The following is a 25,658-nucleotide window of genomic DNA, read 5'->3' on the forward strand; positions in this document are numbered from 1 at the left end:
TGTGGTCTCAACTCCTGACAGTGAAGGCTAAAGCTATCTTAGCATAAAAAACTCAGTTGAAGGGAACCTTAAAACCCTCCCTCATTTTGCAGATAAGAAAACTGGGGCCAAGAGAGAGGAAATAATTTGTACATGTTCACATTTGGTTTTGAAGAGGTCATACTGCAGAAGCTTTTAATGAAAAACTTGATGGTCAAGTGCTTGAACCCAGGTATCCTGACTCATAATCTCAGCCTGGGTCTGTTTTTTTGAGCAGCAATTTGCAGAATTTTTTTTAAGGTAGTCACAACAAAGAGAATGAATGGATGAATTTGACAAACACTTATTAAGCGTTTACTATGTGCAAAGCAGTGAACAAGGTGCTGGGGATACAAACCATTCCCTGTCCCCAAGACATCCTACAATGGGGACAGAGCATAAACTCAAATAAATTAGTACAAAGAAACTTGAGAGATAAGAGCATCCTTGGAATAGGGAAGGCTTTTTCACTGAGGAGGTGGCACCTGCATTAAGCCCTGAAAGAAGAGAAGGATTCTTTAAGGTATAAACTGAGAAGGGCATATATTCCAGGTACAGGGGCAGGAATGTACCTTGCACAGAAGACCAGAGGTGGAATGTTAAAAGCAGGGAGCAGTTTGTAGTTACAGCTAGGACTGTGGACTATTAAACTATGTGACAAATTATTCTTCTTGGGGGGGCTTGAAAAAAATAGAACTGAATTTTCTCCATCCAGAATGGAGCTTGGACCAAAACGGAAAGTATCATGGTAGAAGTCAGAGAGGCACAGGGAAAAGAGTAGTGGATTAAGAATCCTGAAACCTGTGGTACAGTTTCTTCTCTGATATCATGCACCTGTGAGAAGGTGACTTTGGGAAAGTCATGTCGCAACTCTGGAATCAATTTGTCCAACTATAAGATGAAGGGTTTGAACTAAAGAGTCTCTAAGATTCTATGAACCTACGATTCTTTGAGCCATGTCTCACCTCATTGCCTCTGGATTAACCTGCACTTTTATAAAGGTTAGTAGAGAATAGTAGTGACCTGCTAGCTCTGAAAATCCTTGCCTAGTGGTATATGAATTTGATGGAGTACTATTGTACAGTAAGAAATAAGGAAATAGATGATTTCAAAAAGACATGGAAAGACTTGAATGAACTGATTCAGAGTTAAGTGAGCAGAAACAAAAGAATAATTTATAACATCAACATTATAAAAAATGAATGGTTTTGAGGACTTTTATAAACTCATGAATAATGAAATGAACAGAACTAAGAGAATTTATACTAGAACAATACTGTAAAAACAAACTAATTTGAAAGCTGTAAGAACTACGATCAATAAAATGTCAATTCATGATCCCAGAAGAATGATGATGAAACATGCTATCCATTTCAGAGAAGTGATGGATTTAGGGTAAAGAATAAGGTAATTTATTTTGCATATTTGTTACATTTTTGCATGTTTGTTATAAAGAAAAAAAAACCTCTGACTAGTGAGTATGGATTCTGGAAAGCTGTCCAACTCACTCTGTGGAGGCTGTCTCATTTTTTTGAACTTAAAAATTATTTTTATTGCGAACTTAATAACCATCTATAAAAACAAACATTCCACTCTATAAAGAAGAACAAGAAAGAAGATTGTTTAACTGTTAACTTCCTAATATTTTAATCTCACAGACTAGATGACTTGTCAATACTGTCCAGAATTTGTTATAATGATTTACAGGAGAAAAATTTCAAAAATCATAGGGACATCCTGGAGCCTCACCTGACCAGTTACCCTGCTTGCCTATACCAAGAGAAGACAAACAAAGAAAAAAACATTCAAGAGGAGAGCGCTGCAATTTTGTCAATATTAAGTTTTTCATTTTCACATTCTATAGTTTACTATCTTTTTGCATTGCTAAACTTCAGGAAGAGGGAAGAAGTCAGGAATTCTAGAATGAGGATAAAATGAAGGATGGGGTCAACAATTTGGAACCTGCTGGTATTGTTCCTCTCCTTTTTTAGGAACTTTCTAATGTGATAAAAATAGAGTCTAACCGATTAAATAAAGGACAGAGCTCACTGTTCAGTTCAATACTTGATCTTGCGCTGTAAAATGGAGCCTTGTGTGAGAGAATGACTAATAGAGTATCCCACATGGGAACACCAATAGACCTGCTTTAGGAGATTAAATGATTTAGCTTCCTACTCCTGAAAGCCATATTTTAAAGGGCCAGAAGTTTAATCACTGGAATCCCAGTTCCTTCAATAAAATCACAGTTTAATTAAAGTGTCTCATTCAGAAAGCTATTGTCAAGGGTGTGTCAGCATTTTCACAATGAAATTTTACTTTCAGGTGGTTATAACTTTGAAGCTTAATACATAGGTTTCCAGGCTTTGGTGATAATGCACATATTTTCCCCTGGATAACATCCTTAAGAGGATTTCTACCTTTTGGAGCACTGCCTTGTAATGCAAGTTCTACAAGATGTGAGAGGCAGAACCATGAAAATTGTCTCCAATGTCCAGATGATGAAAACTTCAACTGACGGAAATAAAATAAAAATTCAGAAAAGGAAAAATGACGTTTTAACATCTTTTAACCCTTCATTCACATGTTGCTTATATTTTTCAGTCTGGTCAGTAGTCTATGATAAGATTCAGCAACAAGCAAGAAAGCAGAATCTCTTTATAGGATAATTAGATTTAGACTTGGAAGAGATCCTCCAAACCTCTCATTTTTCAGAAAAAAAAGACAACTGAAGCCTAGAGAGGTCAAATAGCTGATTAGGAAGTAAGGAAGAAAACAAACATTTATTAAATATTTACTATATGCCAGGCATTGTTCGAAAAACTTTACAAATATGATCACATTTAATTCTCACAACAACCCAAAGAGGTAGATGCTAATTATCTCCACATGACAGTTGGGGGAACTGAGGCAGACAGAAGCTAAGTAACTTGCCCAGGGTAACACAGCTAGTTAGTATTTGAGGCTAGATTTGAACTCAAGTTTTACTGATTCTAGACCCAGCACTCTATCCACTACACTACTTATCTGTCTCTAATAAGGGAAATAAATAGAAGAAGAATTCAGATTATTTGATTCCAAATCCAGTGCTTTTCCCATTATACTATGCTATCTCATTCATTCACTCAACAGACATTTATGAAGTGACTGTTATGCTAGGCACTGAGGAAGAGACAAAGATAAAATATTCTCTCTGTGCTCCAGAATCTTACTTTTTATGAGTGGATGCATAATGAATACAAAAATACAAAACTGAATACTTGTTATTACAACGTAAGTAGAAGTTGTTTGAGTTCAAAGGACAAGGATCATTTGCTGTGGGGGGAGATGTTCTCTGCTCCAGTCTAGAAGGTGGGTAGGACTTAAACAGGCAGAAATAGGGGGAATTCCAAAAGTAAAGGCTATAGGCAAATGAATGGAGGAAAGTCTGGAAAGTGTTTTTGAGCTGGGGAATAGTTAATTTGTTTGGATTAGAACTATGGGTAGAAGTGTGAAATAATGTAGAAAGCTGGTGCAGTATGAATGGACAAAAGAAGTCAGAAGGAAGAGCAGGTGTTAAGAGGGAAAAAAGGTAGTAAGTCTCAGTTTACACATGGTGAGTTTGAAGTACTGGTGGGATGGAAAGGTTGGTAATAAGCAGGTGGTTAGAAATTCAGGTCTGGATATTGGAGAAACATTATGATGACAGATATGGAATCATCAGCATAGAACTGATAGTAGAAATCAGGGGCATAGGTTAGATCACCAAAGGAGAGGACAAAGAGTGGGTCAAAACCGTAGACTTCTGGAATACAAGATTTGGAAAGGGAAGGAGGAGCCAGCGAAAAAGACAGAGTAGGAAGAATCAGAGAAATGAGAAAAGAACCAAGGAGAGTGTCGTCTCTGAGCCCAAAATAGAATGTGTAAAGAAGAAAGTGGTCTATATCATCAAATGCTTCAGAGAAAGTTAATGAACGTGAGGGCTAAAATTGAAATAAATTGAATATGATATAATATCGAAATAAATTCAATGTACTCACTAAAAGGTCATAGGTGACCTCTGAGGGTTGAGTTTCAATCAAGTGATAGGTTGTATTAAAATTTTATTTTGTTCTGCTCCCATTGGCTGCCACCCCCTTCTAGTTAATACAGGAAGCTTTATGGTTAGCCAGTGTAAATGGGCAATAGCGGAAAATAAGATTGCAAAGGGAAACCTGGAAGTCACACATAAACCATCCCAAAGATCAAAGGAATATAATTTGCAAATTGTATCATACGTTAACCCAAATTTGTATACAGCAATATGCTGAATCAGGAGAAACTATCTAGACATTGCTTGTAAAAGTTCTGGTGCTATGATATGTGAATTCCAAACAAAATCTAGACCTCCACAGCTCCAGATCAGCAGAACATCAAAAAAATGCTGATGACTTTGAGATGACAAATTTGAAGTTTTACCAATAACTTTGAGATGATTTGGATATGTTAATGAACTAGCGATAAGATGGCACAGACTGGAGGTGGTGTGTTTTGAAAAGAACAAAACACCCTATAAAAATGAGACACCTCAAACTCATCCACCCCCCTGAACTCTCTTCCATCTCCATCAGGTTCATGCTGCTGAGTGCTCCCAACTCTAATCCATAGTTTCCTGAATGATTTTCTCTGCCTCTGCCCCTCTTTGTCCTCTTTCTGTTCCCATACCATTTGCCTCTGTGCCACTTTTCACCATTTGTCTTTACCTTTATAGACTTTTTGTCCCCATATGCTCTATTAAATTAAAGTATAATTGCTGTCCAGTTTCCTTCTGACAATTGTGGCCTTTCTGGGTGAGCACCCAGAAAACTAGGTGGTCCTGTCCCCATTTCAAAATTTCCTAATTTTATAAATTATCAACTCATAGGAATAAAAACCAGGTTTAAATGGTTGAAGAATGAATGGCAAGAAAGCCCAGAAAAATTGCAACCTATGTGTTCAGAAAGTTTGGCAGTGGAAGAAAAGAGAAAGATGATGTGGTTCTTTTAAGTTTGAGGTGCCCAGGTTATATTTGTGAGTGAAAGGGAAGGAACCAATGGGAGAAGAGGCACTGGAGATGCATGAGAGTTTGTGGATCAAGTCTTCAATGAAATGGGAGAAAAGGAATCAAGGACACAGGTGAAGATGTAAGGCTTGACTAGGAGGGCAATTTCTCCCTCTAAGACTACAGGGAAGGAGATGAGAATACTTGAACAAAAAGTTCTTATATAGGGAGGACAAGAAGTGGTCTAGCAGATGACTGTGGAGAGACAGCAGGGTATGGTGGGAAAAGCATAGGATTTGGAATCAGAAGAAATAGGTTTGAATCCCTGATCTGGTCACCCTAGCTCCATAGCCAGATCTCCATCAACTATGCCTAAATGTCTTGGTAACTATTATGATAATTATTTTAATCTTGGTTGTAAACTAATGCCTTGTACTGTCCATCCATATTGCTTCAACTTTCAAAAGGCTTTTAAAATTTAACTGGGCTCATTCTCTCATATTTTGAAAATAATTCAAATTATTACATCATCTTATTCATCTTTTCAACCTGAGTTTGTCCCACCTCTTTCACATAACCTCACCAGCACCACCAGCCACTTTGATCTCCTCTCTTGCTTCCCATAGCATCTACGGTCTGGTACACATGTCTTAGCACTTGATTATATTCTCTTTTGTATTATTCAGTAATTATTTTTTTGTGTGTGACATCTCTCCAGCAACAGTGTAAGCTTCTTGAGGGTGGAGATTATATCATGTACTCTATTTACTATTTTGGACACACAGTGGCATTCATTAAAGACTTGTTGCAGTAAATAGAATTACATGGACCAAGGGGGTTTGTAGCACACACAAAACATCACAATTTTGCTTCATGCAATTTTGACTATATAATCTCACAGATCTCTTTAATAATGAAAGAATTGGACTCATCTTCTAATTTGATGTTGACATCACCCCTGGGACACAGAAGTCAGGTATAATTATTTCCAGATTCACAGAAGTGAGGGTTTCCCTTAACAATGGATAATTCAAGTCAGTGGTAGAGTTAACAATAGACCTCATTTCTTCATTCCCAGACCAGTATTCTGCCCATTAACTATGGTGTTTTGTGTCTTTTTATGAGACTTCAACAGCTTCCGTCCTTCTTAAGGAAAACTACAAGTGAGTCATGAAAATTAATTAAGCTATTCCAATAAAATCATAAAAAGATAACAGAAATATCACTTGTTATAGCTGATTAATTATGTCACCCACATTCTTACCATCACTGTGAATGCAGTCACTGTTGGAACATTAAATGTTGGATCCTTTTGTCTCTCTTGGTAGATAATACGATAGTGGGAGATAATACCATTGGGAAACTCTGGCTTGGTCCAATTCAGTAGCACAGAATAAGCACTGGTAGCTTGAACCTGGGGAGCTACTATACCCCTAGGAGGGGCTTCCATTGTCTGTGCTGATGACCATGGACTCTCCACTGAGCCCTTGGAGTTATGAGCTCTGACACGATATTCATAAAGTGTGAAAGGCTTCAAAGTATCTGAAGCATCAGTAAATTCAAGAGCTCCTTCAGACCAGATGAACAAAAGTGACTCGCCTTCAATGCCAACAGTACGTCTGAAAGACAATAAAGAAAACAAATAATCATGACATTATTCTGTATAACTGGCTATATATGTATGTTAAGGAAACTGTTAGTATGAAAAACTTTTGACTATTCTTGCAACTTAGAAATTGTCCTCTTCCCAGGGATATGACAGGATGATAGGATTTACAGATGACCTTAGAAATAATGTTATCCAAGTCCCTTATTTTATAGATGAGGAAATACAGGCTCAGAAGCGGAAGGGGATGGGGCTATCTAAGAAATGAGTAGCTAAGCTGGGCTTTTAACACAGGTCCCCTATCTCTGTATCAATGAAGCCTGTGCTAGTAAGGAATAGTAGAAGTCTGAGTCAATATAATCTGTGTGGGAATACGTACATCATGCAGTAAGAATTAGGTTTTAGAATTCTATAGAGTGTAAGAGTCTCTTGATACAAGTGGGGAGACTATACAAGATAGGGTATGGGCTGGCTGATGTCTAAAATACCTTCCTTCTTTTAGATTCTATTCTAGGAATCAGCTAAATCCACCCTTTGTCTACTTTGGTCTCCTAATCATCTGAGGCTTAAGTGTCTGGAGTTCCCACACTCATGAAAGTAACTGAGCTTAAAAGTTTAGCTTAGTTAGTGGGAAGTAGCTTTGGTTATTTCATACAAAAAGTCCCTGCAGGAAAAAAAGAGAGAGTTATAGGCTTAAAGATCTGGAGCAGCAATGACTCAAGCGGTTCTTCAGACTAGATGAGCCAAAGGGCCTCCCCTTCAATGACCTGGGAGACTTTGATTTTGTTATTTAAGAAATGTGAATCGTGATCTATGTAATCTCTGTATCAATGCATCTTTATTACCAATTAAAATGGTGGTGTAGTAGATAGAGTACCTGTAGTCAGGAAGACATCCTCCTGAATTCAAATATGGCCTTAGATACTTACTCAGCTGTGTGACCCTGGGCAAGTCACTTAACCCTGTTTGCCTCAGTTTCCTCATCTGTAAAATGAGCTGGAGAAGGAGATGGTAAACCACTCCAGGATCTATGCCAAGAAAACCCCAAATGGGGTCATAGAGCGTCAGACATGACTGAAACAACTGGACAATATTAGAAGATGAAAGTTTTGTTTTAGAAAATTGTATAGACAAGGTATTTAGAAGATGGGCCCTGAACTCCAAAAACTCACAATTCTAGTCACACACTTCGATTTCTATAGTAACTAGCTCCATCAAACTGTAAAGTATATGATGATGATGGATGTTGCTTTGGGTGGGGAGAGGGGAGAGACCTGTGAATTCATTTGTATAGTGAAATCATAGCAAGAAGAACCTTCTGCCAATGCAAACCAGAGATTTGTTGACTTATCCAGAGTCATAAACCATGATGTTCGGCTTGATGGCCTCTTAGATTTCTTTCAGCTCTAATTCTATGATCCTTTGTATAAGAGATGGGCCTTGAATGCACATCTTCCTGACATGGAGACTTTCAGTCCACTATGCTTCATTAACTCAAAGCATATGGCATTATTTTACCTAAAAGGTCTGGCTGTTTTAATCTCTGTTTAAATGGTTTCCATTCTGCTAAATCACTAAGACCAAGCAACAAGAAATGGCAATTTTGCAAAGTTATAAGGCTTTAGATCTGTCTTTCTAGAACCAACTCCACTAAAGCTTTTTAGGTGTCTTGTAATGAGGCTTATGAAAACTAAAATTAAAATGACACATAACCATAACAGGATACATGATAGGATGATAAGATCATACATAGGATTTAATACTAAGCTTTATTCAGCACTTCCAGGTATATAAATCACTTTACAAATAGCAGTTTATTTTACAATTTTGGGAGGTAGGTGCTATTATTATCCATATTTTATAGATAAGGAAACTGAAGATGAAAGAAATTAAGTGACTTGCCCAGGGTAACACTGTAAGTATCTGAGGTAGGATTAGAACTCAAGTTTTTCTGACTCTAAGTCCAGTCTCTATCTACTGTGCCACCTATTTGCTGATTTATAGCTGAAAAGGTGCTTTGAGATAATCTAATTCTCCCACTCTCATTTTACAGATAAGGCAACTGAGGAAGAAAGATTAAGTGATTTGATCAAGTTGATAGCTAATCAATATCATAGCTAATAAATCAAGATTTGATCAAGTTGATAGCTGATCAAGATCATAGCTAATAAATAACAGAACTAGGATTTGAACCTACCTCTTCAGGATCTAAAAACTAGTGTTCTTATGTATTCTATGATCAATAAGAAGCAATCAGCTTATTTGATAAGCTACTAGCCAATCTGGCCAATTATCAGCTGGTTGATAACCCTGCTTGTAACCTAGAAACAGGTCAAATCTGAAGTCCATAAACTTGTGGTATCTGACCATTGTGTTTGGTGCATATATCTATGTTTATGTCTTATTTGGAGTTCTTTGCTCAAAAGAACCAAAAACCAAAAACCAAAAAACATCCTACTGTCTGTGGTCAGGTTATCTTACTTTGTCTCATGATTCCAAACGCCAGGCTCTTTTTATTATGTCACATTGCCAATGCTTTTTTCCCCAGAAGTATGTTCGGGATTGTATCCTAAAGTCCTGTGTCATATTTTGACATAGAGGTTATCAGAGGTTCTTTAGAATTGTTCCAAGAGACTAAAACCTTGGTAGGTCCTACCACTTTGGAAATAATGAACTCAGAGACAAGTTGTAGGTCAAGACAAGACAAGAGTCTAAGTACCTGTCTAAATGAGTTTTGAAAGGTTCGTCAAAAGCATGGCTTCTGGACTGCTCTATTTTTTTTTCTTCTGGTTATAGTAACTTATGAGGACCATCTATTAAGGGTATGTAGGTTGCCTTGCTGGAGGTAATAGACACACTGATGAAACCATGAATCCTTATAGTATTACATAATGATGGTAATGACTGTAACAAGAATAGTTATAATGCACACATATATACTACATTAAGGCTTAGAAGTATTTTCCCCATAACAATTCAATGAGATGAAGTGTTCAGGGTACATATGACAGGGTATAATCCTGAGATAAGATTTTCTATAGAGTTTGATTTTGGTCTTTCATGATGATTTTTTTCCTTAGGAAATAGATTTTAATACTTTTGTACCATGATATCAATGTTTACATAGGCACCAGTGGACACTGTGCCTTGGGCACATCCCAAGCTACCATGTGCCTAGAGCAGCACTAGGCAGGTTTTCAGTGAAGCCAAAAGTCTTGAGACCAAGCATCCTTAATATCCTGCTGCTGTCAGCCAGCTATGATGCTCTGGACCCATCTTTAAAAAAGATCTGGCACTAAAATTTAGGTTCTGGGCCTCCTGAGAACACTGGATTCTTCACCTACATCTGCTAACTGCCAAGACATCCCTGTTCAAAGTTAGAAGAGGTGCTGAAGGATATCTTTGAGGTCCTGCATCTTCCCTATTAAGGTCTTGGTAGTCTTCTGGCCTGGGGCCCTGATGACTCTTCTTTACTTCTTTTTTACAATTATATTTTGACCAATTCTTCTTAGACAAATACTCACATATCTATGGCTTCTCTTGCCCAGTGGACTCTTTAAAGGAGCATCAGCTTCCAAGTTTTTTCCTGATTGATGAACATTGCTTTCTCCTTTTTTCCACAGGGAGCAATTCCAAACTGCTCCTTCCAGGTCGAGAAAGCAGAGCAGCCAAAACAGAGTTTACTTTCTCTTGGAACCCATAGTCTTTTTTACAAAGAAAACTCAGAATGGTCTTGTAGCCTGGAGCCTTCTGAATTCATGAAATTGTCCCTTTCTTTGGACAATTTTCAGCAGCAGCCTGATGCTGGCTTTTCCAGATATCTTCCTGTTGCTTGGCCTCCAACCACTTTCTTTCACAGGCTTCCTACAGTTACTTGAGTTTTGCATCAAAGAATTCTGCTTTGGTCCACTGACTCTGCACCACAAGGGCATTGATCACTAGCCTTCAGGCCAGGGCAGTGGATGTCTCAGGATGTTCCTTGCCTGACTGGGGAAACAGCACAAGCTCTTGCTTTGGCGTTGGATGCTCTCGTAGCCTGAGAAAGCAGCCAGGCCTTTACCCTTATGAGCTTACTGCTCAGGGCATGATGAGCTGTAATTGGACTGGACAACACTCCTAGACCATGTCTATCATCTACCCATTTGATATAAAATCCTTTCTTTTTGATAGCTGCAGAAGACATGTAGGAGCCCTTCGGTGTAAACTTCTTGGGGGAAGTAATAGATTTTAACGACATGAGGAAATTCACAATTGCTGATGTCAAGCTCAGGAGCTTCATAGCTGTAATGATCAGATCTGGGTTCCTAGAGACTCTTCCTGTTCTTTACACTCCCTGATAACTCTTCTAGAAGACATGGAGCCAGGCAATCTCCATCACCATGAAATAAAGAATTCCGGCTTTCCTCTGTAGGAGCACGTCCATCATTAGAAGAAGAATGAGGAGCTTTCAGTTCCAATTGTCTGTCTGTGAAGATACAGTATGTTATTCTTTCCCAGAGTCATCCAGACTCTGCACAATCCAGGTCACTGCTCAAAGCCTTGTTAAAAAGCAATTCTGTCCTATTCAGCATGCAGAATTCAGAGTCTAAATAGGAACCATGATTGCTGCATGCTGCCTTCTCTATGGGTATTAAAGAGGTATAATCTGACAAGCTCTTTGTTAGCCTTCCCATTGACTTTGGATAACTGGATGATATATCTTCAGTGTAACTGTCTACACAAATAGTCAAGTTGCTTGAGTTTTCATTCCCACACTCTAAGCTGTTAGCTACTACAAAAGGGGTTATGAAAGTAGTTACTCCCATACAGTCTAGCAAACTGTTTATGCTGCTATAAGCCCATTCAGTAATTTTACTCACAACTGTCGAGGTGCTGCCCACACATGTCTCATCAGATATGCCATCTGTAATGCTCATACATGCCTGGTTGTTGATGTCACTGTCATTCTCCAGCTCACTACTTATGAATGTTTCATCCACAAAATCACTTAAATTATCAGGTTCATAGCACACGTGTGACTCATCAGCAGAGTCACCATTCTTCTCAGACTCTCCACTCATGCATGTTGGATATGCAAAATCATTCGCATTCTCTAATTTACTGAATGTATACATGTGATCATAGATAGGATCTCTAACCCCAGATATGCTTTTCAAATTTTAGGATCCAAGGTACTAGCTGTACTGCTGAGGAACACTGGATCGGTTAGCTCATTGACAGTCTTGGATTCATTACCTGTGCTTATTTGATCAAAGATACCCTTTGAGCTCCACCAAACAGTGACATTCTCCTCATCTTCAGTGTGCAGCTTCAATATACCACCTGTTGTATAAGATAATTTCTTGTACAAATTCAGAAGGTGAGTTTTCTTGTATGGGTGGCAGCACATGGTTAGGACTCAGAAGAGAACTGCAACCAACTGGCTCATCTGAAAACTGGGAACTAGATACAATCTCTACTATTCTACAATCAGTACCAGCTCTGTTTTTCAAATCTCCTTCTGGATGTCATCCAATTTACTTGTTTTTCATTGAAATCACATAATTTCACACTTTAGAATGGTTCACTGGAAGCCTGAGTCTCACAAGTTTCTTTACCAGATTGTGATATAAGCACTCTTTGTAGTACTGTCATATTGCTGGTTTTGGAATGCATATGTTTCTCTTCTTTCTTTGGTTTAAAATGTATTTGTGAAGTTACATTGGAAAAACCACTAGGATTTGAGATCTTTTGTTGATTTGCCATGATAAACATTTCTTTGGATTCTGGCATTCCCTTTTGAGTATGGAATTCTACTCTATTTCTTTTTCAAGTATGTGTCTTTTTAAAAAAAAAAATTGAATTAGGTTTCTTTCCATCCCTGGCCCTGTGATCTTGTCTGATAGAATAACTACTAAGTCTTTGAAGTTCGGAACTGTCTCTGAAGACATCATGCTTTGGAGGCACATGACCTTCTTCTTGCCCTTCATTTAGTAAAGCATTCAGATGACTATAGATAATTTCCTGATGACTTGATATAGGAAGCATTTGCACCCCATTGTGCTTTAGGTACATAAAGGGCCATATCTGGGTTTCTGGCTTGAGGTTTGCATGATGCCAACTCAATCATAGTAGTACCACTTATTTTTGATGAGTTATAGACGGGCAGAAGAGGTACTGTGTATGAAGATAGGAAAAACTACAAATTTTCAAAGAAAGAGAAGGAAAACCCTGGTAATTTTAAAAAAATATTCAACAACACTGATGCCTGGTGGCACCAGCCATCTTTGCCACTTTCATTGGCTCCTCTTGGGCCCAGGCCCTGACCCCGGCCCTTATGCCTCTACAATAATTTTTATTGAACTCTCACAAATTCTTAAAATGAAAACTAGAGATGTTTTAGTAAATCTGTCACACTGAAGGAAAAAGGAGGGGACTTCAAACTGTGAATTATTTACTCTCTGCATGTAATAAGATCAAATATGGTTCTAGCCCCATGTTTATGCAGAAGCACAAGCGAAGGATGCAACGTGGTTAAGTATTTAGTTCTTATCATTGTTGAATATTTAATGAATGAAACTTATGGTGAGGTAAATGGTTCCATCTGTGGTGCTAAAAAACAGAACATCTTCATGTCTGAATAAACTTTGAACAGAAGTGGTTGAGCAGGCTGTAATCATTTCAATCGACTTAAGATTTAGGATTCAACTGCTCATTTAACTGGAAGTACTTCCTCCTGAATAGCCAATCTCTTCTTCTTTGCATAAAATCATTTTAGGCATGTTTTGGATGGCGGTTTCTAGCTAGAGTTAGAGGACTGTTGTGACGATCTAGTGAGATGATGTATGTAAAGTGCTTGGTAAATTGTAGAGTGTTTTGAAAATGTTAGATATCATTAACGATGTTGTATAATTTGATACTTCATAAGATCCATAATTTCATAGACCGGGGTACTATTTGCTGATATAGATTGCAACCCTTCTCTACTTCAGCAGATAGTCTTTGTGACTTGCTATAGCAAAAAAAAGTTAGCAATATTTTCAGGGTAAGCTTTTTCAAATTTGGCTGGGATCATCTTGAAATGACAGAAACATAATTCATCACCAATTTCTCATTTATCTTCCAACTCTTCCTGTCTATTGGTTACTTCCCTATTGCCCATAAACATGCCTCAAAATACCCTCACTATAGACCCATAATCAAAGTCTTTTACATGTCTGTGGAACTTTAAAGAGCTTGTACTGTAATGACATAATTTTTTAACAAGTCAAGGTTATATTCATGACATGACGAGAAATTAAAATGTATTTTAGTAGAAAGCAAAGTTATCACATTGCTTGGCACTAAAGGGGAGTAAAGAAAATGGACAAGAATAATTATTTGCTTTATATTTTTTCATCCACAAAACAAATTACAGTGCCATACCATGATGTGAAGCTGGATGAATTGATAAGCGATTCTTCTATACCTCTGTTATCAACTCACTATCTCACACTCTACAGTAGTTCTACCAAACCTTTTAATGTCTCTTCAAATCTCCCAGGGCATTCCCCCCACCATCCCAACCCTGGGAACCTTGTCTCATATTTTACAGAAAAATAAATGAAGTCCATTCACTGCAAGCTTCTTCTTCTCCCCCTTTCCTTATATCACCAAGATGCCATGTGCCTCATTTGTCCCTGTCTCACATGAAGAGGTAACCCTACTCCTTATCAAGGAAAACCCCTGTACCTGCACAGGTTGATCCCATTCAGTTAGAACTCCTCCAACAACTTGCCCCATGTCTTATTTATCTTCATTTTTTATCATTTTTTTTTACCAATTTGCCAAATTTTTTTTTACCAATCTCTTATTTATCTTTGATTTTTTTCCTTGTGTATTGGCCACTTCCCTACTGCCTACAAACATACCCTCCCAAAACAAACAAACAAACAAACCCTCTATTGATCCTTTCATTTCTGATGTTTATCATCCTACATCTCAACTGCCCTTTGTGTTTAAACTCCTTTAAAAGGTTTTCTACAATAAATAGCTCCTCTTCATCTCCTCTCTTTTCATTCTCTCTTTAAGCCCTTACAATCTGGCTTCTGACCATATCATTCCACCAAAACCTTTCTCTCTAAAGTTAACAGTGATTTCTTAATTGACAAATCCAGGGGACTTTTCTCAAAACCTCATTCTTCTTGACTTCTCTGCAGCCTTTGGCACTGTTGATCACCCTCTTATCCTCCTCTCTTTAAGTTTTACAGACACCACCACCTCCTAGTTCTGCTACCTTTCAAATCACTCTTTTTCAGTCTTCTTTTCTAAATCCTCATCCAAGTCATGATCATTAACTGCAGGTGTCCCACCATGCTTTGTCCTCTACCTTCTTTTCTCCCTCTACTACTTCACTTAGTGATCTCATCAACTCCCACAGTTTTAATTTTTATCACTAGTCTGATGATTCTTCAATCTACCTATCCTGCCCTAGCCTCTCTGCTAACCTCCCATCTTACATCCCCATTAAGACACCTCAAATTGTATGTCTATTAGACATGTTAAATTCAACACATCTAAAACTGAACTCATCATCTTTCTTCCTAAATATTCCCTACCCCCTTCCAAATTTCTCTCTTACAGTCAAGGCCACCATCTCATATTGGAGTATTGCAGTAGCTTGCTGGTAAATCTGCCTGCCACAAGTCTCTCTCTACTCTGATCTATCCTCTATTCAGACACTAACATGATTTTCCTAAAGTGCAGGTCTAACCATGTTACACACATCTCACCCCACTCAATAAAATAGAGTGGCTCCCTATTGCCTCCAGGATTAAATACAAAATCTTCTGTTTGGCATTCAAACTCAACCCCTTGACCCTGCATCCTACATTTTCAGTCTTCTTATGCCTTACTTCTTGTCACGTACTCTTAAATCCAGTGACATTTGTTCCACAAATAAGACACTCCATCTGTACTTTAGGCATTTTCTCTGACTATCCCCCATGCCTGACATGCTCTACCTTTTCATCTCCACTTACTAGATTCCCTGGATTCCTTCAAGCCCCAACTAAAATTTCATCTTCTACATGAACCTCTCTTAATTCTAGTTCCTTTGCTTTGTTATTTTCTATTTAACCTGTATATAGCTTGTTTGTACATATTTGATTTTCTCCCCCATTAGATTGTTATTTCCTTGAGGAAATGGACCTTTTTTTAACTCTTTCTATCCCTAGCACTTAGCACAGTGCCTAGTACATGTTAGTTGCTTAGTAAATGATTACTGAAAATTTTAAAAAATCCTTTTATTAAGCACTTACTATTTGCCAGACACTGTCCTAAGGGCTGAAGATAAAAATAGAAAAGTAAGATTGTCCCTGTTCTCAAGGAGCTCATATTCTGATGAAGGAGACAAGACATATAGCAAGTTTTTGCAACATGCCATATGGAAAGAATTCTTGGTCCTCTGGGTGCAGTTGCAAAACAGATGGTGATGCATCTTCTTTAATGTTGTTTCTACTGGTAAAAGCATATCTGCTTTTGATGTTGAACCATTTGACAGCACCAAGGACTCTGGTGGCAAAAAACTTCCCTTTCCTGGTCTTCAGTAACAGTAGATGCTGAAAAGGTTGGGACTATAACATGTGCAGAGGCTGTTGCCAGTTCATGTCCCTTTGATGGTTACTCTTTTGGAATATGGATGTAGGGCCTGGGCTGGAAACAGACTAGTAGTCTGGGGATAAAGCCATACCCTGAGATTTTGGGCTTTCAATTGATGACAGTTGCTCATTGCCTAATTTTGGAGATGGGGAGATGGTGGGCCCCTTCTCCACCAGAGTTGCTCCCTTCAATGATGGCTATAAGAGCCAATGTTTTGGAGGGCCCTGGTATCCACAGGGCAAAAAATATAGCTAATTCTCCCAAGCTATAAAGACTTCAAGTTTTTTCCAGGTGACAGACTATATATCTTATTGAAGAACCAGCTTCTTTAACTGCAAATTATGTTACCAATAGACTAGCCATAGGTAATGGTTAATTTGTCAAAGATAACCTATAAACAAATTTCAAAAAGGTCCTTAGACCTGTATGGTAACTATCCACATAACGGCAACATGATTTAAAAAGGGGTAATTGGATACTGATTCACACAAGTTTTAGACCTCCTTATAAAAACTATTTTATCTGTTGGTACTCTAAATATGAATTACTAGATAAAATGAAAAGCATAAATATTGCCATTCTTGCTAAAAATGAAGTCAGTTGACAGTAGTAAGTTGTAGATAAGTTGAAGAAAGATATTTTTGGCAAGATGATTAAGAGGTTGAGCATGAATTCCACACCTTCTTATTACCTTAAAAAGACTACCTGAAATGTACCAGTTAAAAGAATAAAAAAAAGAAAAAGAAAAAGGGAAGAAATGCACTTATAGAAATCCCCACAGAAAAACTAGCAGCCTGGAGAAATGAACAAGCAAGATATAAACAAAAAGAAAACTTCCAAACAGGATTAAGAAATACTATGAATTAATAAAATTGCTAGGATAAACTTAAAGAAAAAAAGTTCTTCAAGAATTACAATTAGGATTCTAGAAAGGTAGGAAATAAACATTTATTAAGCATCTACCATATGCCAGGCAATGTGCTAAGCTCTTCACAAATAATTTTCTCATCTAATCTTTACAACAACCCTGAGAAGTAGATGTCATTATTGTTTCCATTTTATTATTAAGGAAACTGAGGCAGAGACATTAAGCAACTTACCTAGGATCACACAGCTAGTAAGGTATCTGAAACCATATTTAAACTTTGACTAGGGAACAAAAAAACCCAATCATGATGGTAAATGTAAATGGGATGAACTAACCCATATCATGGAGGAGAGTGACAGAATGAATTATGAAGTAAAATAAATTTTTTATGTAGAAGACACATACGTAAAATGTATTATACAGAGTTAAAAAAAGGGAAAGAGTGAAGGTTATTATTCTTCCAATGAATCCCCCTCCCCCAAAAAAGGAAAAGCAGCAACCATGATTTCTTACAACACAACAGTCAAAACAGAAGCAATCAAGAAAGGCAGACAGAGAAGTCACACCATGCTTAAAGGATTGTAACGCATGGAACAAAATTAGGTTTTTTTTTTAATTCTTTTTTTTTTAAATTTATTTATTTAACATATTTAGTTTTCAGCATTGATTTTCACAAGAGTTTGAGTTACAAATTTTCTCCCCATTTCTACCCTCCCCCCCACTCCAAGATGACGTATATTCTGGTTGCCCTGTTCCCCATTCAGCCCTCCCTTCTGTCACCCCACTCCCCTCCCATCCTCTCTTCCCTTCCTTTCTTGTAGGGCAAGATAAATTTCTATGCCCCATTGCCTGTGTATCTTATTTTCTAGTTGCATGCAAAAACTTTTTTTTTTTGTTTTTGAACATCTGTTTTTAAAACTTTGAGTTCCAAATTCTCTCCCCTCTTCCCTTCCCACCCACCCTCCCTATGAAGTCAAGCAATTCAACATAGGCCACATGTGTATCATTATGTATAACCCTTCCACAATACTCATGTTGTGAAAGACTAACTGTATTTTGCTCCTTCCCAACCCATCCCCCTTTATTGAATTTTCTCCCTTGACCCTGTCCCCTTTCCAAAGTGTTTGTTTTTGATTACCTCCACCCCCATCTGCCCTCCCCTCCATCATCCCCCCCCCCTTTTTTGTGTACAAAATACCATAGAAAGCTAAGTGAATTACTCTAAGGCCTACACAATAAGTGATTTTTTTTTGGCCAACTCCTGCCACTATATGCAAGAACTTCAGTATAAAAGTCAATGTCCCCATGAACATCCTGACCCCTCACCCCATTTATTAACCTCTTCAACTCCCACAATGCCTTTAATCCACCCTATCCTCCATAAGAATAGTTATATTTGTGACTGTCACCAAGGCCCCAAAAAAGCATATGAGAACAACTTTTCTACTTTCTTTATAGAGGTGGAAAGTTGCATAATATTGGGCTTAGTAATTTTGTTAGTTGGATTTTCTGACTTTTTCTTCTTATGCTTTCTTAGAAATTCAATATTCAAGATGGGGAAGGGAAGAGATCTACTAAGAAATGGAGGTGATATTTAAGTGAACTATATCATTAAACATATAAAATTGTTAAAAAAAAGAAATTTTAACTCTGAGCAATGGTAAAAATCAGTGACAGTCCTGGAGAAGAAATAATGAAATATAACTCCTTTTTTTGTGGAAAAGAAGTGGGGGCTGATAGAATATTTTGTATATTGTAAGATATATTTCTATGTCTTCTTGTTTGGCTTGTTTTCTTAATGAAAAGGGAATGTTTAGACTGGAAGGGCAATAGGGAAAAGACTGATGTAAAGATGAAATATATCAATAAATATATTTTAAAAATCTTTATGGGAATGACCTACACATGTATTAAGGAGCCCGTTGAGGAAAATATTAGAAAGGAAAACCAAGACTTGATAGATGAAATATAGAGATAAATTTGTCTAATGATCTGATTATCAATAACAAGACACAAAATAAGGACACATATGCTTGCCAAAGCTGTTCACCACTACCATGGAGGACTCCCTATGGATGGAAAGGTCCTCTAGGTGTTCTTGTTCATGGATGATATGTTGATTACATTTTCTGATTCTCAACATGACATGCTTATTGCATTCTGAAACTCTCAAAAGAGAAGAGTCTAAATATCCACAGATGAAAAACAAACAGATGCCTTTTAGATTATGACAGACAGTCAGAGAGGCAACCCTCTGAGTCATTCCATTAGTAAATTTATTAAATTCAATTAAACAAACATGTACTGAGCACCTTCAAATGTTCAAAGTACTAGGTTTAAGGGATGCAAAGGCAAAAGAGAAAATAGAGGATTGTCTAAATAGTTTATCTAATGTCTTACTTGCAGAGCAAAGCTAGTGAATTATTTGGACAGTGCAGGTCAGATGGAAGAGGATTGCTTATTTACTGGTCCCAAAGTTTGTGTTCTGGGACAAATCCGTACTACAGAGTATGCTACAAGTCTAGTAGAGAGTATAGTGGACTCTGTGGGAGATTAGGATTCTACCAGAATACACAAAGGCTTGCCTTAATGGCTACCTAAAGTTCAATTTCCTTCTGAGGGAGATAATGAGATATATGAGCACCTTATATGTTTATATTTCTATTTATTGACTCCTGTGAATTCTTCACATCTTATGCATTTTCTGTGGGATAAAAATAGGCTATCTTAGATGCATTTCTACCTTTAGTGCCTTTAAGAGAGGTGGGATACTGTTACCTCCATGTGGGGAAACCTTAACACAAGCAAAGTGGAAGCTCTATTTAGAGACTGACCTGGAATAAGTAGAGATTTGACTAGTAGGGCCATGAGTCTAAGAGATATACTACCCTTGTTGGGTCAACCTCAGAATTAAAAACAGTGTATACACATAGGCCCATAGTCTGGCCTGCAGATTAGGTCTTTAGGGTTAAATAAAGTCCAGTTTTCTAAGTTGCATGCTTCTTCCAACCTAATGCCCAAATTTTCTCCCACACTATTTATGATGTCTGCTTAGAATCAGTGTTGAAATTATGTTAGATCTGGAATCACTAAAAAACCTGTTTGGGGCAGATATTGAAAGATGAAGTTTAAAGAAGAAGATGGCCAAGAAAGAGAGTGATTAAAGAGGATAATTAAAATTTTAATATTTATTACTTGTTTTTTCAATGTTCTATTGGAGTCATCTCCCATTTAATGAATCATTCAAAGTTCTCAGTGTTATCGTAGAAGGAATGGGGTATATGAAATCAGAAGACCTGGATTTGAATCCTGGCTCTACCACTTGATATTTATATGACCTTAGACAGAGGCACTTAACCTCTAGGCACCTCAGTTTCTTCTTCTATAAAATTAGTAAGTTCACCTAGATAACCTCTAAGTTCCCATCCAAGACTAAATCTATGATCCTAAGACTTCTGTTATGACTTTGAGAAAAGGTTCACTCCTTTTTCATTTGTAATACAGACTCCTAGCTAGTCAGAATGTATTTTCTTTTGCAAGGTATCTAGCAAAATGGCATTCACACAGGGTGGTCTGACAGACCCTACCTGATGAAAACATAGCTTAGGAAAGGACAGACATAAGTTGGTAGCATAGTGCTGAAAGGTCTTTATCATATAAACCAATTATTCACAGATAAGAGAATCACCCTCTCAATATGGTAGGTTCTACAGAACGTGAATAAACTGGCACAAAACCAGGTATATATGGTTTCCTACAGAGATCTAATGTTTGATGTCTCATGTACCATTGTAAAACTTATTACATCACTGGTTTTCAAAAGACAAGAAGGAAAACCTCATGTATAGCATTCATATGATCAATAACATAAATTAAGTACTTGATACCATTAATGAAACAAAAGCTAGTATTGTAGCTCATAGTCATGGCCCTTTGTGGGTTAAAAAAAATTAAAGCATCTTATCTTTGGGGCGGGGGAGGAGAAGACAGCTTTTAATCGGATAATATCCAGAGGCAACCATTTAGACAACAGAAGAAAATTATCAAGGGGGAGAAAAAGTGATTTTTTTTTGGCAGAGTGACAATCATTTTGCAAACATTTTCAGAATGAGATTGACAGGCAGGCTTCCTGCAATTTTAATGAAAAGATCTGCATAGGCCAGTTCACGAAATATTCTGTAGTTTGAGTTAAATGAATTTCCTTTGGTGGTGATACAATAAGAAGGCAAATGATGAAGAAGAAATTACATGTCATCACCTTCCCAGAAATACTGCAGGCTTGTTGTTGTGACGATATAAGGGCCAATATAGAGCCTTGGAATGAAAAAGAACCATGTGCCTATATTCTATCCCTGTCCTTACAAATTTCAGATTTTTTTTGCAGCTATCGAAGAAAGATTTGATATTGTTGTTGTCTAAGCACATTTAAACTTCAGCTGAAATAACTGCCAAGTGATTCATGCCTATGTAGGTGAATATAACGATTGTATCTGGAGCCCCAGTGCGCCATTTTCATTTCACTTTAAATAAAAAACAAAATGTATCTATGTCAGTCAGTGCCCTTCTGCTGTACTCAGAGGTATCCAACAGGCTACAATTATGATTGTGAAGTGATTGTGTCACATTGGAGGAAGGTTTATTGCTTTTGAGTCTGCTAGGCAGTAACACATTCTGTTTCATATTACTCTTTATATCATTGTTTGGCTGTGACTAGAATAATCAAATGCCATCAAATGCTGTCAAATTCAATTTACAGTATTTTTCATTGAAGCGGGCTTTCTGCATTATATTTCCTGTTTTCCCTCTCTATAGCTGCCATGGAATACTCAACATAATCATGAGCTTTATTTACAAAACCAACAGAGTGAAACCACGTTCCGGGCTATAACAGATACTTTATTTCCCTTTATTCAGAATAGGGATTTGATGTGCTTTTCTCATACAATTAGCATTAAGTAGATGAAAGAAAACTACTTCCAGAGGATGGGCATTTTTAGAGCCTGCACTAATGTGCTTAGCGTAAAATGTAAATTCACATTAGTCATTTTTACGTGTTCGTGTTGTATTTGAATCAGAAATATTATTCTTCAAATTAATGTTTGCTGAGAAGAAATTTGGCTTGTTCATTTTCAGTAATATCATTTACATAACCAGAAGTTCAATAATACGTCCTCTTTTGGCAATTTTGCTAAAAACTCTTAATTTGGCATGGAAGAAGAATCTTAAGCTAAGAGGCTTGAGATTTGAAGTTACATGGGGACAAAGATCAAGTCTGGAGGGTGAGGATCTTGGGCTGGATTTCATCAAGAAGATCACTGAATTTAAGGTTGATAAGAAACCTTTGTCATGTTTTATATACTCAACATACTTATTTGATGCATTTGTTCTGATGCACATCCTTTATGATGCTTTGTGTCAGTGTTCCCTGTATTAAACAATAAACTCCCAGCAGTTAGGGGTTTGGTTCAAATTGCTTTGTACAAGGTTCATCATAATGTCACATGTAGATAGGTGAAGCTCTGAGAAGGTATGGCATACTGGAAAAAGTGCAAAACTCTGACACTTGGTTTCTTCTTGGCATTGTGCCATCAAATCACAGAATAACTATGTGAAAGTCTGTGCCTCAGTTTCCTCGACTATAAATTAAAGGGTTGAACTATGTGACCTCTAAGAGGTTGCACAGTAGATAAAGCACTGGGTCTGGAATCAGGAAGGACTGAGTTGAAATTCTGCTTCAGATATTTGCTAGCTCTGTGACCCTGTGAAAGTCACCTGACCTCTGTTTGCCTCAGTTTCCACAACTGTCAAATATCGATAAAAAATAGCACTTACCCTTCAGAGCTGTTGTGAAGATCAATTGAGACAATATTTTTTAAAGCACTTAGCACAGTGCCTGGGATATAATAAATGCTCAGGAAATCCTCCTACCTCCCTCCTTTTCCTCCCTCCCTCCCTTCCTTCCTTCCTTCCTTCCTTCCTTCCTTCCTTCCTTCCTCCCTCTCTCTCTCCCTCTCTGTCTGTCTGTCTCTCTCTCTCTTTCTCTCTCTCTCTCTTTCTTTCTTTCCTTCTTTCCTTCCTTCCGTCCTTCCTTCCTTCCCTTTGAATGCCTCTACCAACTTAGATGTTCAGCTTTTAAAAATACTTATCTTATCAATTGTAATGGGGGTATTGGATGTACACAATCAGAAGAGGAGGAATAAATTCTACAGTGATATCCCTTGTCCACTTTGGGAAGACAAAGGTATGTAAATGAAAAGCCACCTCTTAGGAAATAAGAAAAACTATCGTATCCCTCACAAAAAGTGAGGGATTATTGATTGAGCTCTTGGAATACTGAAAAACAAGATGACATGGGTTGAACAAAGACTACATCCCTACACAGTCAACATGGCCACATCAGCAATGCAAGGAGTGGAGTGGGGCAGGGGTGTTGCAGCAAAAAGAAGGACGGATTTGGAGCCAGAGAGCCTAGGTTCAAATCTCAGGTCTGCTACTTAGTATATGTGTGACTTCAGGAAAATCACTGAAGCTATGTGGGACTCAACATCATCATCTGTTCAATGAAAGTAATCCTCTTTTATGTTACCAATAAATACATAACTTCTGAGTTGTCTTCCAACTCTATGACTCTTAACTCTTTAATTGGGATTCTTCAAATCATCATAACCAAACTAATGGTTGCATGTTTGAAACAATACTTTCCAACTTTTAAATGAGTGTGGCATTTAGACTAGAACCAAATGTCCTATTAAGAAGTTACTATTTCTCTGTAATCTGACTATTGTTAACTGGTCATTAATTGGTTACAATAAACCAAGGGGTTTCACTGAATTTACTAGTTAGTACTGGTTTGGTTCAATAATGAGTCAAAACAGTCAAGCCACTTGTGCATTTGCATTCACAAATTAATTGAATGCACCTTTGCATGAATCTCTCTTTCCTTGGTCATCATCTAGGAAGGTTTTTTATGAACAAAGGACACAGTGTACTACACAGATTTACTAGAATTCTGTAATTGCTTAAATATTGAATAATAATAGTAATGGCTTTACCGGTGAATAAAATAGTTGATGATAACTCCATTTGGCTTTGCAGGTGGTAACCATCTAATCAATATGCTGGTAGGTCCCATTGTCATAAGAAAAGGGGATTTCAGATCCGTGGGAGGTGCTTCAAAAGTTGTCACCAAGGTACCAGTGCTGACTCCACAGCCACCTGAAATAAAGAACAAAGAACACAGTTTTCAAGGAGGGGGTGAGGAAGAGATCCTATGTATGGCAAGTTAAGACTTCAAATGACTTTTATTTATCTACCTAAAAAGGGAAAGGAGCAAATTTAATAACCAAAGCATTTCAAAATGACTGCTAATTTAAAATCATTGTGCCTAAGCTCTGGACAATCTCATTTATTATAGAAATGATTGCCTGTCATTCTTTAATACCTGAAAGAAATAATCACTGAGTGCCTACTATGTACAAGGCATGGTACCATTTCTGCATCTTAACTTTCGCATGGTAAATAGGTCATTTTGACCATCATTTTTAAAGACACTATCAGTAAGAAAAATTCTGTCTGAATTCCCCAAGTAAATAGGGGCTGAACATAGATGTCTATTCTTCCAGGGATAGAATTTAGCTAATATTTTTATATGATGATATTTCTTAAAAGTTAGAGAACTTGTTTACATTCATAATAATCATCTTACAAAATTTTTAAAAAAGCCCTTAAGAACTGGTCTCTGTTTCTGGACATTAACTACTATTGCTTCTTGTCACACACACCTCCTCCCCAATATATTTAAGTTAAATCAATACCGTAAACATTTAAGAAATACTTACTACATATAAAGCAAGGTGCAATTTTATAGTAGGGTAAGAATTAGATTGGATTCAAGGCCTGCCTTTGATACAGGCTGTGTGATTCTGGGCAAATAATATAACCTCTTGGTGGTCCCAAGAAACTCTTTGCAACTATAGCTTGGGGAGAACAGGTACTGATCTATATTGGTAGAAAGAAGTTTTCATTTTGAGAATTCTTCAAATCAAGTCAATGGAATTGCAGGTCCATTCTTGAAAAAAAAAAAGCAAGACATTGAGCTTGGCACTGGGGATATAAAGACATAACAAAACAGTCCTTGTCCTCAAGGAAGCTACGTTCTACTGTGTATGTGTTTAGATAGATGTTTAGATAGATAGATGATAGATAGATAGACAGACAGATAGATAGGCAGACAGATAGCAGGCATACAGATTTATAGGTAGTCAAACAGACACATGATAAAATAGATATAGCTAATCTATACAAATGAATGATAAGATGGAGGATTAGGTAGATGATATGATGGACAGGCAGATAGATGGATAGGTGGATGGAAGGATGGATGGATGAATGGATAGGCAGGCAAATAGGTAGACAAGTAGATAAGCTGAAAAGATAAGATAGATATTAGATAGATAGATGAAGAGCAGATTTTTTTTTACATTGGTTGATGCTCAATAGTATAAAAGACTCTTAAGTTACTATTAAGATCTCTATATTAAGATCTGCTATAA

At 37.3% G+C, this 25,658-nt stretch overlaps 1 protein-coding gene and 1 pseudogene across 1 annotated transcript in view; both read right to left on the reverse strand.

Annotated features, from left to right (window-relative positions):
- Nucleotides 1–25,658, reverse strand: part of USH2A (usherin) — a 991,863-nt gene that overhangs the window by 131,610 nt on the left and 834,595 nt on the right. The window contains exons 59-60 of the mRNA XM_036755334.1: nucleotides 24,159–24,321; nucleotides 6,279–6,633 (exon numbers count right to left, since the gene is read on the reverse strand). Coding sequence (XP_036611229.1) covers nucleotides 6,279–6,633; nucleotides 24,159–24,321 — 518 coding nt within the window. The remainder of the gene's footprint in view (nucleotides 1–6,278; nucleotides 6,634–24,158; nucleotides 24,322–25,658) is intronic.
- Nucleotides 10,377–12,729, reverse strand: LOC118845921 (annotated as a pseudogene).

This window comes from Trichosurus vulpecula, chromosome 4, assembly GCF_011100635.1.
Source record: "Trichosurus vulpecula isolate mTriVul1 chromosome 4, mTriVul1.pri, whole genome shotgun sequence".
Taxonomy (NCBI): domain Eukaryota; kingdom Metazoa; phylum Chordata; class Mammalia; order Diprotodontia; family Phalangeridae; genus Trichosurus; species Trichosurus vulpecula.